The 15,825-nt window shown below is 53.3% G+C and overlaps 1 protein-coding gene across 1 annotated transcript; it reads left to right on the plus strand.

Moving 5' to 3' along the window:
• Positions 1 to 212: 212 nt before the first annotated feature.
• LOC149439026 (disks large homolog 3-like) lies at positions 213 to 12,175 on the plus strand (the record flags this gene model as incomplete). The annotated part of the gene is made up of 5 exons (XM_089659563.1): positions 213 to 314; positions 2,539 to 2,711; positions 2,790 to 2,899; positions 5,260 to 5,351; positions 7,798 to 12,175. Coding segments are annotated over 5 exons (584 nt in total), but the record flags the coding sequence as incomplete, so codon positions are not given.
• Positions 12,176 to 15,825: the final 3,650 nt, after the last annotated feature.

Below are 15,825 nucleotides of genomic sequence, written 5' to 3' on the forward strand. Positions count from 1 at the left end.
TTAGGGACTTTGTGTGGGTGTTGGGTGTTTTTTGTGTGTTTTGGGGGGTTGTGTGTATTTGTGGGGTTTTTTTTCTGTTTCTGGGATCATTTTTGTGTTTTTCTTTTTTTGTTTTTTTTTGTTTTTTTTATTTTTAATCATGGGTTTTTTTTTGGGGGGGGTTTGTAAATATCTGCTGTCTTGCAAGGTTTAATCTGCTTCTTTCCTTGCAGTTCATTACACAAGACCTGTCATCATTCTGGGTCCCCTGAAAGATCGAGTAAACGATGACCTCATCTCAGAGTTCCCCCACAAATTTGGATCTTGTGTTCCACGTGAGTCTGTGGCTTTTTTTCCTGTCGTTTTAGCCTAGGCCAGAAACCAGGAAGTGATGGGAGAATTGTAAAAAAAAACAAACCAAACGTAAACAAGTAAATCTAATCTATTTAGCTATCTGTGTACTGATGATGGCAGCAGAAAGGTTACAAATGGCTGAGAGAGTTTTGTTCGGTTCTGCTGGGGGGGTTCCGTGCCAATCTCCATTGTGATCCGACTGTTCTGTGATATCTAATCGTTCTGCATGAATCCAGATAAAAGAAATGTCTATTGTCCAATCACAGGAGGTTTTATTAGATGATCTTATATTTCATGTTCTGCCAGGGAGATGAGATGTAAAGTTCTGAGCCCAGCCGTCCCCGCCCCCTTATCCCTCCCTGAGCCCAGCCGCCCCCGCCCCCTTATCCTTCCCTGAGCCCAGCCGCCCCCGCCCCCTTATCCTTCCCTGAGCCCAGCCGTCCCCGCCCCCTTATCCTTCCCTGAGCCCAGCCGTCCCCGCCCCCTTATCCCTCCCTGAGCCCAGCCGTCCCCGCCCCCTTATCCCTCCCTGAGCCCAGCCGTCCCCGCCCCCTTATCCCTCCCTGAGCCCAGCCGCCCCCGCCCCCTTATCCTTCCCTGAGCCCAGCCGCCCCCGCCCCCTTATCCTTCCCTGAGCCCAGCCGCCCCCGCCCCCTTATCCTTCCCTGAGCCCAGCCGCCCCCGCCCCCTTATCCTTCCCTGAGCCCAGCCGCCCCCGCCCCCTTATCCTTCCCTGAGCCCAGCCGTCCCCGCCCCCTTATCCCTCCCTGAGCCCAGCCGTCCCCGCCCCCTTATCCCTCCCTGAGCCCAGCCGTCCCCGCCCCCTTATCCTTCCCTGAGCCCAGCCGTCCCCGCCCCCTTATCCCTCCCTGAGCCCAGCCGTCCCCGCCCCCTTATCCTTCCCTGAGCCCAGCCGTCCCCGCCCCCTTATCCCTCCCTGAGCCCAGCCGTCCCCGCCCCCTTATCCCTCCCTGAGCCCAGCCGTCCCCGCCCCCTTATCCCTCCCTGAGCCCAGCCGTCCCCGCCCCCTTATCCCTCCCTGAGCCCAGCCGTCCCCGCCCCCTTATCCCTCCCTGAGCCCAGCCGTCCCCGCCCCCTTATCCCTCCCTGAGCCCAGGCGTCTCCGCCCCCTTATCCCTCCCTGAGCCCAGGCGTCCCCGCTCCCTTATCCCTCCCTGAGCCCAGGCGTCCCCGCCCCCTTATCCCTCCCTGAGCCCAGCCGTCCCCGCCCCCTTATCCCTCCCTGAGCCCAGCCGTCCCCGCCCCCTTATCCCTCCCTGAGCCCAGCCGTCCCCGCCCCCTTATCCCTCCCTGAGCCCAGCCGTCCCCGCCCCCTTATCCCTCCCTGAGCCCAGCCGTCCCCGCCCCCTTATCCCTCCCTGAGCCCAGCCGTCCCCGCCCCCTTATCCCTCCCTGAGCCCAGCCGTCCCCGCCCCCTTATCCCTCCCTGAGCCCAGCCGTCCCCGCCCCCTTATCCCTCCCTGAGCCCAGCCGTCCCCGCCCCCTTATCCCTCCCTGAGCCCAGCCGTCCCCGCCCCCTTATCCCTCCCTGAGCCCAGGCGTCCCCGCCCCCTTATCCCTCCCTGAGCCCAGGCGTCCCCGCCCCCTTATCCTTCCCTGAGCCCAGCCGTCCCCGCCCCCTTATCCCTCCCTGAGCCCAGCCGTCCCCGCCCCCTTATCCCTCCCTGAGCCCAGGCGTCCCCGCCCCCTTATCCCTCCCTGAGCCCAGGCGTCCCCGCCCCCTTATCCCTCCCTGAGCACAGCCGTCCCCTTATCCCTCCCTGAGCCCAGGCGTCCCCCCCCCCCCCTTATCCCACCCTGAGCCCAGCCGCACCCCCCCCCCCTTATCCCACCCTGAGCCCAGCCATCCCTGCCCCCTTATCCCACCCTGAGCACAGGCGTTGCCCCCCACCCCCCTTATCCCGCTCTGAGCCCAGCCGTCCCCGCCCCTTTATCCCGCCCTGAGCACAGCCGTCCCCGCCCCCCTATCCCGCCCTGAGCACAGCCGTCCCCGCCCCCCTATCCCGCCCTGAGCACAGCCATCCCCGCCCCCCTTATCCCGCTCGGAACACAGCCGTCTCTGCCCCCCCCTCCCCCCTTATCCCGCCCTGAGCACAGCCGTCCCCGCCCCCTTATCCCGCCCTGAGCACAACCGCCCCCCCTTATCCCGCTCACCCCATTCTTACGTGTTTTCTCTCTCTGCAGACACTACGCGGTCCCGGCGGGAGAACGAGGTGGACGGTCAGGACTATCACTTTGTCTCTTCTCGGGAGCAGATGGAGAAGGACATCCAGGACAACAAATTCATAGAAGCCGGGCAGTTTAATGACAACCTGTACGGCACCAGCATCCAGTCGGTGCGTGCGGTGGCTGAACGGGTAGGTGTGCCGCGGCGTGACGTCATCCGCGCAGACGGACAGATGATGGTGAACTCTCTAATGGCTTCTCTCTTCCAGGGAAAGCACTGCATCCTCGATGTCTCTGGCAATGCGATCAAACGATTGCAGCAAGCACAACTCTTCCCCATCGCTATTTTTATCAAACCAAAATCCGTAGACGCACTCATGTAAGTCTCCTCCCACCTGTCTGCTCCTCCCACCCGTCTGCTCCTCCTCCTGCGTTCTGTCATTCTATGTGAAGGGATTAGCTGCACCACACCCGAGGGAATGAAATGACACCAGAAGTGTCCGATGTCCCCTTCATGCGGTCGGTTAGCCACACGCACCAGATTCCAGCGGCTCGAATGACCGGTGCGGCGGCACCTCATACAGAGTAATGACAGGCTGGCGGCAGATAGGGGCGGGTCTCTGAGCCGGGGCGCATCTGACTGCATCCGGGCTCAGATATTCGTCCAGAACCGCAGGTCACCAGCTACGGGGGGGGGGGCAGCGACAGCTGCTGGCGGCCTTTCAGTACTCTGTATGAGCGGCCGCCGCACCGGTCGGTTGAGCCGCTGGAATCTGGTGTGCGCAGCTGAACGCCCAGGCCTTCAGTACTGTGTAAAGGGGCGGCGGGGTGAGCGGGAAGACATTACTGGACTGTGTGCAGCAACGGGTTCAGATATCCGTCTGCGAGAGGGGATTTGTGGGCTGCGGGAGGGGATTTGTGGGCTGCGAGAGGGGATTTGTGGGCTGCGGGAGGGGATTTGTGGGCTGCGAGAGGGGATTTGTGGGCTGCGGCGGAAGGGCAATTGTTGGCTGTAAGAGAGGATTTGTTGGCCGCGGCGGAAGGGGATTTGTCGGCTGTCAGAGGGGATTTGTCAGCTGTGGTGTCAGGGGAATTGTCGGCTGTCAGGGGAATTTTCGGCTGTCAGGGGAATTGTCGGCTGTCAGGGGAATTGTCGGCTGTCAGGGGAATTGTCGGCTGTCAGGGGAATTGTCGGCCGCGGAAGGGCAATTGTTGGCTGTAAGAGGGGAATTGTCGGCCGCGGAAGGGGATTTGTCGGCTGTAAGAGGGGATTTGTCGGCTGCGGCGGATGCGGAATTGTCGGCTGTAAAAGGGGATTTGTCGGCTGCGGCGGAAGGGAATTTGTCGGCTGTCAGAGGGGATTTGTCGGCTGTGGTGGAAGGGGAATTGTCGGCTGTCAGGGGAATTGTCGGCTGTCAGGGGAATTGTCGGCTGTCAGGGGAATTGTCGGCCGCGGAAGGGCAATTGTTGGCTGTCAGAGGGGATTTGTCAGCTGTGGCGGAAGGGGAATTGTTGGCTGTAAGAGGGGATTTGTCGACTGCGGCGGAAAGGGATTTGTCGGCTGTAAGAGAGGATTTGTTGGCCGCAGCGGAAGGGGATTTGTCCGCTGCGGCGGATGCGGAATTCTCGGCTGTAAAAGGGGATTTGTCGGCTGCAGCGGAAGGGAATTTGTCGGCTGTCAGAGGGGATTTGTCGGCTGTGGTGGAAGGGGAATTGTCGGCTGTTGGGAATTGTCGGCCGCGGAAGGGCAATTGTCGGCTGTAAGAGGGGATTTGTCGGCTGTCAGGGGAAGTGTCGGCCGCGGAAGGGCAATTGTTGGCTGTAAGAGGGGATTTGTCGGCCACGGCGGAAGGGGATTTGTTGGCTGTAAGATGGGAATCGTCGGCTGCGCCGCAAAGGGGATTTGTCGGCTGTAAGAGAGGATTTGTTGGCCGCAGCGGAAGGGGAATTGTCGGCTGCGGCGGATGCGGAATTCTCGGCTGTAAAAGGGGATTTGTCGGCTGCGGCGGAAGGGAATTTGTCGGCTGTCAGAGGGGATTTGTCGGCTGTCAGAGGGGATTTGTCGGCTGTCAGAGGGGATTTGTCGGCTGTCAGAGGGGATTTGTCGGCTGTCAGAGGGGATTTGTCGGCTGTCAGAGGGGATTTGTCGGCTGTGGTGGAAGGGGAATTGTCGGCTGTCAGGGGAATTGTCGGCCGCGGAAGGGCAATTGTTGGCTGTAAGAGGGGATTTGACGGCCACGGCGGAAGGGGATTTGTTGGCTGTCAGAGGGGATTTGTCAGCTGTGGCGGAAGGGGAATTGTCGGCCGCGGAAGGGGAATTGTTGGCTGTAAGAGGGGATTTGTCGACTGCGGTGGAAAGGGATTTGTCGGCTGTAAGAGAGGATTTGTTGGCCGCAGCAGAAGGGGATTTGTCGGCCGCGGCGGATGCGGAATTCTCGGCTGTAAAAGGGGATTTGTCGGCTGTGGTGGAAGGGCAATTGTCGGCTGTAAGAGGGGATTTGTTGGTCGCGGAAGGGGAATTGTCGGCTGTAAGAGAGGATTTGTCGGCTGCGGCGCAAAGGGGATTTGTCGGCTGTCGGAGGGGATTTGTCGGCCGCGGAAGGGGAATTGTCGACTGCGGCGGAAAGGCATTTGTCGGCTGTCAGAGGGGATTTGTTGGCCGCGGCGGAAGGGGATTTGTCGGCTCTTTTCACTCTCAGTGGGAAGTAGAGAAATGACTTTCCGTCTCTTTAATCTCAGGGAAATGAACCGAAGGCAAACGTATGAACAAGCCCACAAGATGTTCGATAAAGCCACCAAGCTGGAGCAGGAGTTCGGGGAATATTTCACAGGTAATTTCTGACATTAGCAGTGAAGTTTGGTTTGTGTATGGTGACCTTTGCCGCACGCTGTCCCCGTTTTATGTGGAGTTCCCCTTTACCGTAGGCAGGATCCGTTACTTCGACCCAACATGTATGATCTGTTCACAGAAGAAAAAACATAAATTAGGATTTGATAAATGTGACTTTGTGATGATATAGATTGAGGATCAGCAAGCGGTCGATGTGGCGGGTAGATGGCGAATGTGTTTTGGTGTCCATACTGGCGCACTCATAGGAGGACGGCATTCACTACTCCTGGTAGATGGCAGCCGGTGTGGAGAGCCAGTCCTTGGAAGTGTATGATGTGGGCTTCTACCTTGTAGACTGGTTGGTCTTGCCTTGTAGGACCTGTTTTGGGGTTTCGTTCATTTTTGATGACTGCATTATGATGTTGGTCTCTTCTTGCTGGTCAGGAAGTTGGGTTTCTTCATCTGTTTTTTGGTGGTGTTTCCTTTTGTTGTGGCTTGGTGTCACTTCAGGTGGGTCACTTCTCTAGGCCGTGATTTCCTTTTGTTCTGGTCTGAGCCCACTGTAGTTGTTGGCAGACTCCTCCACCTTGCAAGAGACTTCATCTTTTTCTGGTTCATAATCGGGTATTCATCCTCCTGGTAGCCCTGGGTTGCAGCCATTCCCTGGTCCTGTCAGTGGCTGTTGATCCCCCTAGTAGACTTGGGTAGCTGCTAGTCCTGTCAATGGCTTTTGATCCTCCCTGGTGGACCTGGGTAATTCATGGTCCTGTCATTGGCTGTTGATCCCCCTGGTAGACCTGGGTAGTTCCTGGTCCTGTCATTGGCTTTTGTTCCCCCTGGTAGACCTGGGTAGTTCATGGTCTATTGGCTGTTGATCCCCCTGGTGGATCTGGGTAGTTCCTCGTCCTGTCAGTGGCTGTTGATCCCCCTGGTGGATCTGGGTAGCTCCTGTCTCCTGTTGGTGGTGGTTGATCCCCCTGGTGGACCTGGGTAGTTCCTGGTCCTGTTGGTGACTGTTGATCCCCCTGGTGGACCTGGGTAGGTCCTGGTCCTATCAGTGACTTTTCATGGCCCTGGTAGACTTGGATCATTCCTGGTCCTGTCAGTGACTGTTGATGCCCCTGGTAAACCTGGATCATTCCTGGTCCTGTCGGTGACTGTTGATGTCCCTGGTAGACTTGGATTGTTCCCGATCTTGTCGGTGGCTGTTTATCCCCCTGGTAGACCTGGGTAGTTCCTGGTCCTGTCAGTGGCTTTTGATCCCCCTGGTAGACCTGGGTAGTTCCTGGTCTATTGGCTGTTGATCCCCCTGGTGGATCTGGGTAGTTCCTGGTCCTGTCAGTGGCTGTTGATCCCCCTGGTAGACCTGGGTAGTTCCTGGTCTATTGGCTGTTGATCCCCCTGGTGGATCTGGGTTGTTTCTGGTCCTGTCAGTGGCTGTTGATCCCCCTGGTGGATCTGGGTAGCTCCTGGTCCTGTCTCCTGTTGGTGGTGGTTGATCCCCCTGGTGGACCTGGGTAGGTCCTGGTCCTATCAGTGACTGTTCATGGCCCTGGTAGACTTGGATCATTCCTGGTCCTGTCGGTGACTGTTGATGTCCCTGGTAGACTTGGATCATTCCTGGTCCTGTCGGTGACTGTTGATGTCCCTGGTAGACTTGGATCGTTCCTGGTCCTGTCAGTGGCTGTTGATCCCCCTGGTTGACCTTGGTAGTTCTGGTCCTGTCAGTGACAGTTGATGCCCCTGGTAAACCCGGATCATTCCTGGTCCTGTCCGTGACTGTTGATGTCCCTGGTAGACTTGGATCGTTCCCGATCTTGTCGGTGGCTGTTTATCCCCCCTGGTAGACCTTGGTAGTTCCTGGTCCTGTCAGTGACTGTTGATGCCCCTAGTAGACTTGGATTGTCCCTGGTCCTGTTGATCCCCCTGGTTAGCTCCTGGTCCTGTTGGTGGCTGTTGATCCCCCTGGTTGACATGGGTAGTTTCTGGTCTTGTTGGTGGCTATCGATCATCCCAGGTAGACCTGGTTAACTCCTGATCCTGACGCTGGCTGTTGCTCCCTCTGGTAGCCCTGGGTAGTTCCTGGTCCTGTTGGTGGCTGTTGATCCCCCTGGTAGCCCTGGGTAGTTCCTGGTCCTGTCATTGGTTGGTGCCCACCCCTCAGCTGTGTGTGAGTCCATTGTGGGAAGCAGGTTCTGTCCCTCTTATTTACTGCTGTACCCTGTGCTTGCTCACAAAACTGAGGCATGCTGGGAGGAGGAGGGGTTAAACGAGAGCCGGCCTACATTGATTTCACCAGTGTCCCGTCCTCCTGTAGGCAGCAGTATAACCCGACTGATAAAGTTTTTGTATTTACAATTCATGGAGGGAAACGAAGTTCATTTCACAGCAAATCCAAAACAAGAAAAGATTGTCGTTCTGATGCATCGACTTTGTTCTCTCCGCAGCCATCGTCCAGGGCGAGTCGTTGGAAGAAATTTATAACAAGATCAAGCAGATAATCGAAGATCATTCTGGGCATCACATCTGGGTACCGTCCCCCGAAAAACTCTAAACCGACCCTTCTGGACAGCTAACTCCTCTATGACCCTCCACTCGCCCCTCTGCCCAGAGAAGCGGAGTTGGGGGTGGGAGGGGGGGGTGGGGGTCCGATGTGCATTTGTCATCCGTCAGAACACAGGAAGACTTGTCCCCTCAAGACACCCCCAACCCCCCCAGCACCACCACCCCCCCAGACTCCACTTCAGTCCCGGAACTTGTGTGTAGTTATACCGGCCCTTTTTTTCGGGGAGGTCATCAAGGAATCCCCGCCCCCCCCCCTCCCCCTCCTTCCGGGCGACAAAAACAGAACTTTCATAACAAAATGCAAAAAACGAAAAAAAAAAAAGGGAACCGAGCAGAAGAGGCCGCGTCCTGACTTCAGACCAACCCAACACCCCCCCTTCATCTATAACTCCCCCCCCTCGCTGGATTGGAAGAAGGCATATTTATATACATATATATATATATATACTGTGTGTGCGTGTGTGTGCGTGTATATATAATTTATATATGACTCTATATATATATTATATATATTTTGGCTGTGACGGGATATTTGTCCCTGCTATTCTATTGTTTGTAACAATTTTTTTAAAGTTTTTTTTTTTTTTCTGTGACGGGCGGAGTTTTCCTGGCTCCTCCCTGGTACTTCAAGTGGGCCCGCCCAACCGCTTGCTCTGGGGGTCCAAGGCAAATCGGTACGTCGGGTCGGCACCAGATCCACAGGAGAGAGCGGGGGACGGGCGTCTCGGCTGCCTCTTTCAGCCGCGGGTCAAGCTGGGAAGTTTCGTCCTACTTTTTTTTTTTTTTTTTTAACTTTATTGAAAATGGACACGATGTGCATAAGGCTTTACTATTTTAACTGACAAGGTTTGTTTTTTTTTTTGTTTTTTTTGTATACTAAATTTTATTGGAAACTGACACAATGTGCATAAGGCTTTACTATTTTAACTGACAAGGTAAGAATTTTTTTTTTTTTTTTTTTAAATGTTCCCGTGAAACTGACCAATTTTGAAGGCACAGTCTCCTCCCAGCTGACTGTCATAGAAGAAACTCGATCTCCTGCCGAGCTATGATGGAAGCTGGCGACTCCATTCATACGGCCTCTCTTTGGTGCAATGCTGTGCTGCAGGCCCCCTTTCCCTTACCCCCCCCCGTGCGTTACGGCCTGCCTTTTTGTGGCGCTACGTTTGTTATGGTTGGAGAGCTTTTCACAATCTAGTCCCATTCTGTGAATTTTTTTTTTTTTCTGTGGGAGGGGAGGAGTTCAGCCCTCCCTTAGGGGTTGCACGTGTTCTTAATACAAAGATGTGTGTGCATGGGGCCACGCGTCTGTCTGCTGGTCTGAAGGGCCAGAAGGGGGCGTCTCTTGTTTTGAGGAAGACAGGAAATAAAGGGAATGCGAGGGACAGGAGCAGAGTCCTCACCGGTCTGCTTCTTGTTTTGTCTGCATGACTTTTTTTTTTTTTTTCTTGTTTTTTTTCTTTTTTTACATTTTTATTAATTTTTTTTTTTTTTTTTTTTAAAGGCTGTGTTGTGTTGCCGTGATATATATTTTTTTTTTTTCATGGTAACTTCCATCAACGGGTATAAAATCAGTTCTTTTAGTGTGTTTTTTTTTTTTTTTTCCCCATTAGAATAAAGTTTTAAATTTTTTGTATTTTAGAATCGCATTCCTGCCAATTTTTTTTTTAATAGGACTAAATACTTGTGAGCCTGAGAAGGTGGAAGGGCTTCGTGCTGAGAGTTCCGTTCTAATCGAGGGATTTATTTTCAGCTCAGTTCCAGTTCGCAGAGAAGACCTGCTACGTCATACTGAGTTGTTCATAAAAATACAATAAAAAAAAAAAGCGTTAAATGGAATATTTAGGGCATTAGAAAAGGATGGTCTCTGCTATAATCTATGGGCAGAGTGGGGTACTATGGACATACTCAGGAAGTACCTGAGTGGAGCGGGAAGAAACAGTCCGTTCTATGAACTATGGGCAGAGCGGGGTACTATGGACGTATGCAGGAAGTACCTGAGTGGAGCGGGAAGGAACAGTCCGTTCTATGGGCAGAGCAGGTTACGAAGGACGTCTGCAGGCAGTACCTGACTGGGGCAGGAAGGAACAGTCCATTCTATGGGCAGAGGGGGGTACTATGGACATACTCAGGAAGTACCTGAGTGGAGCGGGAAGGAACAGTCCGTTCTATGAACTATGGGCAGAGCGGGGTACTATGGACGTATGCAGGAATTACCTGAGTGGAGCGGAAAGGAACAGTCCATTCTATGGGCAGAGCGGGGTACTATGGACGTATGCAGGAAGTACCTGAGTGGAGCGGGAAGGAACAGTCCGTTCTATGAACTATGGGCAGAGCGGGGTACTATGGACGTATGCAGGAAGTACCTGAGTGGAACGGGAAGGAACAGTCCGTTCTATGGGCAGAGCGGGGTACTATGGACGTATGCAGGCAGTACCTGACTGGAGCAGGTTCTAAGAGGGGCGGATCTTGTTGTCGGAGGCTCATCTGTAGGTTATGAGTATCTCGCTGGGTATTCAGATTTTTTTTTTAGGAAAGTTTTATAGGATGTTCAAGAGGCAGCTGAACCTATAGGAAGCAATGCCCCGCCCCCACCCCAAGTTTTCTGAAGGCAGCGCGGACCCTTAAAGAAGTAGCATTACCGCCACTGAGTCCAGTTCTGATCTGTGGTTTCTGAGCTAGCGTGGTCCTCATCGCCTCTCCACCCCACCGCTCTTCTGGCTGGTCAGGGTCTCTATAGGATGTGATGGCCGCCAGGTCTGCAATGGGCGGAGTAGCCGCTTCCGTGTCCTTCCGGCTGACGTGCTGCTGGGCGATGCGTGTCCAAGATGGCCACCACAGGTGAGGAACAAGGACGATTCGCTGAGGGCCAGTTGGGTTTGAGCTTGCTGGGAGAGAGAAAGCTGACGTTTTAATCAGCAGGTATGATCCTCAGAGTCCCAAGAGATGGGCACTGTACAAAGGATATGGGCGGTCAACGGTGCTCCTCCCCCTATCACTGTTCGACCAATCTGCTCAGAAGGATTGACTACGCTTGTCTCTGGCAGCAGGACAGGTCATCTTCGATCACTTGCAATAGTAAAGGATCAGGTGGTGTCATCTTCTGGCTGCTGGTACACATCCACCTCAGTAAAGTCGATCGGCGCTGGCAGGGCTAGTAGATGCTAACCCAGGGCAGGCAATGCGTGTGTGTTGCCCCTTCGGTCGGTAATCTGATTTTCTGTTTTTTTATATTTTGCAATGTGAGAATCAGAGATTGGGGGGCGGGGTGACTAGAATGCTGAGATGTACTTTCCTCCCCATAGGAATGCCTAATAAATGGGGCTTCAGCCTGGGGTGGAGCTGACAGCCAACACGAGCAGCCACAGATCAGAACAGGACCAAGTGCCACTGTGGGGGATGGGTTGGGTCCCCTGGGGGAATCCAACAAGGACGCGGCGATACTTCGTCTTTGCGGGGTGGCGCTTTTCCCACACACATTGGTCGTGCGGTACCGCCGCGGGTAAAGAGCTGTTCAGTTTTATAGACGCAAGCCAAAAATTCAGTGTAAAAAAAAAAAAAAAAAATTCTTAACGCTCAGGGTCCCTTTTTCCATGTGACGGGAGAGCAGCCGGCTCTTCCACAGACTCGGTACAGACTATAGGTGAACACTGAAAGGCGATCGTCCGGTTGTCGGAGCTGCTGGTGCACCGTAAACGAAAAAAAAAAAAAACCAGCTGGGGCTTCTGGTTTGTCCTTGGCGGTCAGGTGGTCGAATCGCGGGGGTCATCAACCTTTTAGGGCTATATATAGTTTTTTGCTTTTTAAACAATTTTATGCTGAAATAATTGTGATGACGAGAATCAATGGAAGTCGAGGTGGGGGAAACTCGCCGAACTTTTCAGGCACGAGGGGGTTTTTTGTGTTTTTTTGTTTTTTCAGCTGCTATAAAAAGGGGAATTGGCGTAGCTTCCCCCTACCTCTACCAATTCACTTTATTTAATTGTTGCCGCCTGCCTGCCACCGAGCAGCTTGAATAGGCTGTGAAGGGGAGGCCTGGTATTATGTAACGGGGTTTATAAATGGCGGGGTGGCGTGTACCAATGTGTGATTATACAACCTTTTATATATGTATATCATTGTCCCTGCCTCTCCCCCCCCCCCCCCCTCCCAATTGTAATTTACAGCAGAGCCGAAAAATGAAATGGAACTTGATTGTTTAAAGAGAGACTGGTGAACCCAGGAGGCACATATATTTTTTAATAAATGAAGTTGCAATGATTTGAGTCCCTTTTTTTTTTTTTTAATGTCTTTTCTATTTATAACAATGCTTCGATGTGTCGACTTTTCAGGTTTTGTCTTTTACCACCAGGGTGACAACGGCTCCTGATTTAAGAATGGCTGAAATGCAGCAAAAGGGCTTTGTATTAGATCAGGGGACTCCAAACTGGCTCGGGGCCTTGGGGCTCTCTCTCTATCACTGCCACCATTCCTCCCAATGACACCAACAATGGGGCCCAATTCATCCCATGGACACCAACAATGGGGTCCAGTTCTTATCAAGGACACCCAACAATGGGGCTCAATTGCTCCCATGGACACCAACAATGGGGCTCAATTCCTATCAAGGACACCAACAATGGGGCTCAATTCCTCCCATGGACACCCAACAATGGGGTCCAATTCCTATCAAGGACACCCAACAATGGGGCTCAATTCCTCCCATGGACCCCAACAATGGGGCTCAATTCCTCCCATGGACACCCAACAATGGGGTCCAATTCCTATCAAGGATACCAGCAATGGGGCACAATTCCTATCAAGGACACCCAACAGGTGCACAATGCCATCTATGGGGCCCAATTCCTCCCATGGATACCGATGGGGCCCATTGACAATTATGGGCACAATTTCTCTCACCGATACCAACAATGGAGCCATTGTTTACTTCCAACTGATGCAGGGGCATTTTCTATTCCCGATGGGCCATAATATGGCCCTTTTGTTAGAGTTTGGAGATCTTGCATTAGATGTTTATGCAACATACACTATATTGCCCGCAGTATTGGGCCGCTGGCCTTCCCACACACGACCTCCAATGCCCCCCCAGTCTTAATCCGTAGGGTTCAATATTGGGTGGCCGGCCTTTCCACGCACATGACCTTTAATGGCCCCCAAGTCTTAGTCCGTAGGGTTCAATATTGAGTTGGCCCTGCCCTTCCCTTGCACATGACCTTTAATGGCCCCCCAGTCTTAATCCGTAGGGTTCAATATTGGGTGGCCGGCCTTTCCACGCACATGACCTTTAATGGCCCCCAAGTCTTAGTCAGTAGGGTTCAATATTGAGTTGGCCCCGCCCTTCCCTTGCACATGACCTTTAATGGCCCCCCAGTCTTAGTCCGTAGGGTTCAATATTGAGTTGGCCCCGCCCTTCCCTTGCACATGACCTTTAATGGCCCCCCAGTCTTAGTCCGTAGGGTTCAATATTGGGTGGCCGGCCTTTCCACGCACATGACCTTTAATGCCCCCCCCCAGTCTTAGTCTGTAGGGTTCAATATTGAGTTGGCCCCGCCCTTTGCAGCTATAACAGCTCCAACTCTTCTGGGAAGGCCGTCCACAAGGTTTAGGAGGGTGTCTATGGGAAGGTTGGACCATTCTTCCAGAAGCACATTTGTCAGGTCAGGCACTGATGTCGGGGGAGGAGGCCTGGCTCACAGTCTCCGCTCTAATTCATCCCAAAGGTGTTCTATGGGGTTGAGGTCAGGACTCTGTGCAGGACAGTCAAGTTCCTCCACCCCAAACTGGCTCCTCCATGTCTTTATGGACCTTGCTTTGTGCACTGGTGGGCAGTCATGTTGGAACAGGATGGGGCCATCCCCAAACTCCTCCCACAAAGTTGGGGGCATGAAATTGTCCAAAATGTCACCTTAAGAGTTCCCTTCACTGAAACTAGGGGGCCAAGCCCACCCCCTGAAAACAACCCCACACCATAGTCCCCCCTCCACCAAACTCTACACTTGGCAAAATGCAGTCAGGCAAGTACCGTTCTGGCAACTGCCAAACCCAGAAACGTCCATCGGATGGCCAGACAGAGGCGTGATTTGTCCCTCCAGAGAACATGTCTCCACTGCTCTAGAGTCCAGTGGCGGCGTGCTTTACACCACGGCATCCGACGCTTTGCATTGCACTTGGTGATGGAAGGCTTGGATGCAGCTGCTCGGCCATGGAAACCCATTCCATGAAGCTCTCTACACACTGTTGTTGGGCTCATCTGAAGGCCACACCAAGTTTGGAGGTCTTTAGCTTTTGACTCTGCAGACAGTTGGTGACTTCTGCGCACTGTGCGCTTCAGCATGCGCTGACCCCGCCCTGTCATGTGACGTGGCCTACCACTTGGTGGCTGAGTGGCTGTTGTTCCCAGTTGCTTCCACTTTGTTATAATCCCACTAACAGTTGAGCGTGGAATATTTAGTAGCCAGGAAATGTCACGGATGGACTTATTGCCCAGGTGACCACCTATCACGGGACCACGCTTGGAGTCACTGAGCTCCTGAGAGCGACCCATTCTTTCACCAATGTTTGTAGAAGCCGTCTGCATGCCTAGGGGATGATTGTATACACCTGTGTCCATGGAGGGGATTGGAACACCTGAATCACATGACAGGGAGGGGATTGGAGCACCTGAATCACATGATAGGGAGGGGATTGGGACACCTGAATCACATGATAGGGAGGGGATTGGGACACCTGAATCACATGATAGGGAGGGGATTGGGACACCTGAATCACATGATTGGGAGGGGATCGGGACACCTGAATCACATGATTGGGAGGGGATCGGGACACCTGAATCACATGATATGGAGGGGATCGGGACACCTGAATCACATGATTGGGAGGGGATCGGGACAGCTGAATCACATGATTTGGAGGGCGGGGACAAGAAAAGCAGAACGTAACTCTTTTGGGGTGATGTTCTGCTTTAAGTAGTAGGAATGGTTCTGCAGAACGCAGAAAATCAGTTGGAAATGACACGTCCAGCCCCCCCCTCCCATCCCTTCTTTGGTTGTCATATAAAGGGGACTATATCAGATATCACTTATTGTGTTTTTTGTTTTTCATTGCAATGTCTGCAGAGATCTATTTTCACTTTGACATGAAAGAATCTATTTCTATCCATCAGCATAAAGATACAACATGGGATCCATTGTAATTTCCGTTCCATGACAACACATTGTGCGGAGAGGATTCTGTCTCCTATAATGTGTGAAATCTCGGAATTGTGCAATAACCAAATAAACACAATCAGCCGCCCACACACAATTAGATATTCGATGAAACGAGTATAGTACATCACGAGGGCTGCACTAATCAGACATATATACAGCCAAGAAAACAAGAAAAAGGCTGCCATTCTGTGTGCTTCCACACCGCGCATGCCGGGGCTCAGACACTGCCGCCATGTTGTTGGAGTCGGTGTCAGTTGGGATTGGTCCAGTCCGCCGCCCTCTGATGGTCTCCTCCACCCGCTCATTCTGTCTCCATTTGTAGAACACACCCATGTGTGATTTGGAATGAGGACGCACTGATGCGCTCTGTTACATGCCAGCGCCTCACCTTTGGGAATACGGGTCCTATGCTGGGAATCACGGGTTTCAAGCTGGCCACCCTCCAGCTGTTGCCAAACTACACGTCCCATGAGGCATTGCAAGATTGACCATTACAAGGATGACTCCCAAAGGCAGAGGCATGATGGGACTTGTAGTTTTGAAACAGCTGGAGGGCCGCCCGTTTTGACACCCCTGGTGTAAGTGGTTGCAGTTACATGATGCGATAACATGTACCAATGACAAGACTTCTCTAGAGTCATGCCGTGCCAGGCAGCCCTTTAGTGCCCGGTCATACCCGGTGCGATCGGCCACGCCATGCGA

Source organism: Staurois parvus, unplaced genomic scaffold, assembly GCF_062004578.1.
Source record: "Staurois parvus isolate SC_StPar_1 unplaced genomic scaffold, SC_StPar_1.0 ptg001163l, whole genome shotgun sequence".
In the NCBI taxonomy this organism is placed as follows: Eukaryota; Metazoa; Chordata; class Amphibia; order Anura; family Ranidae; genus Staurois; species Staurois parvus.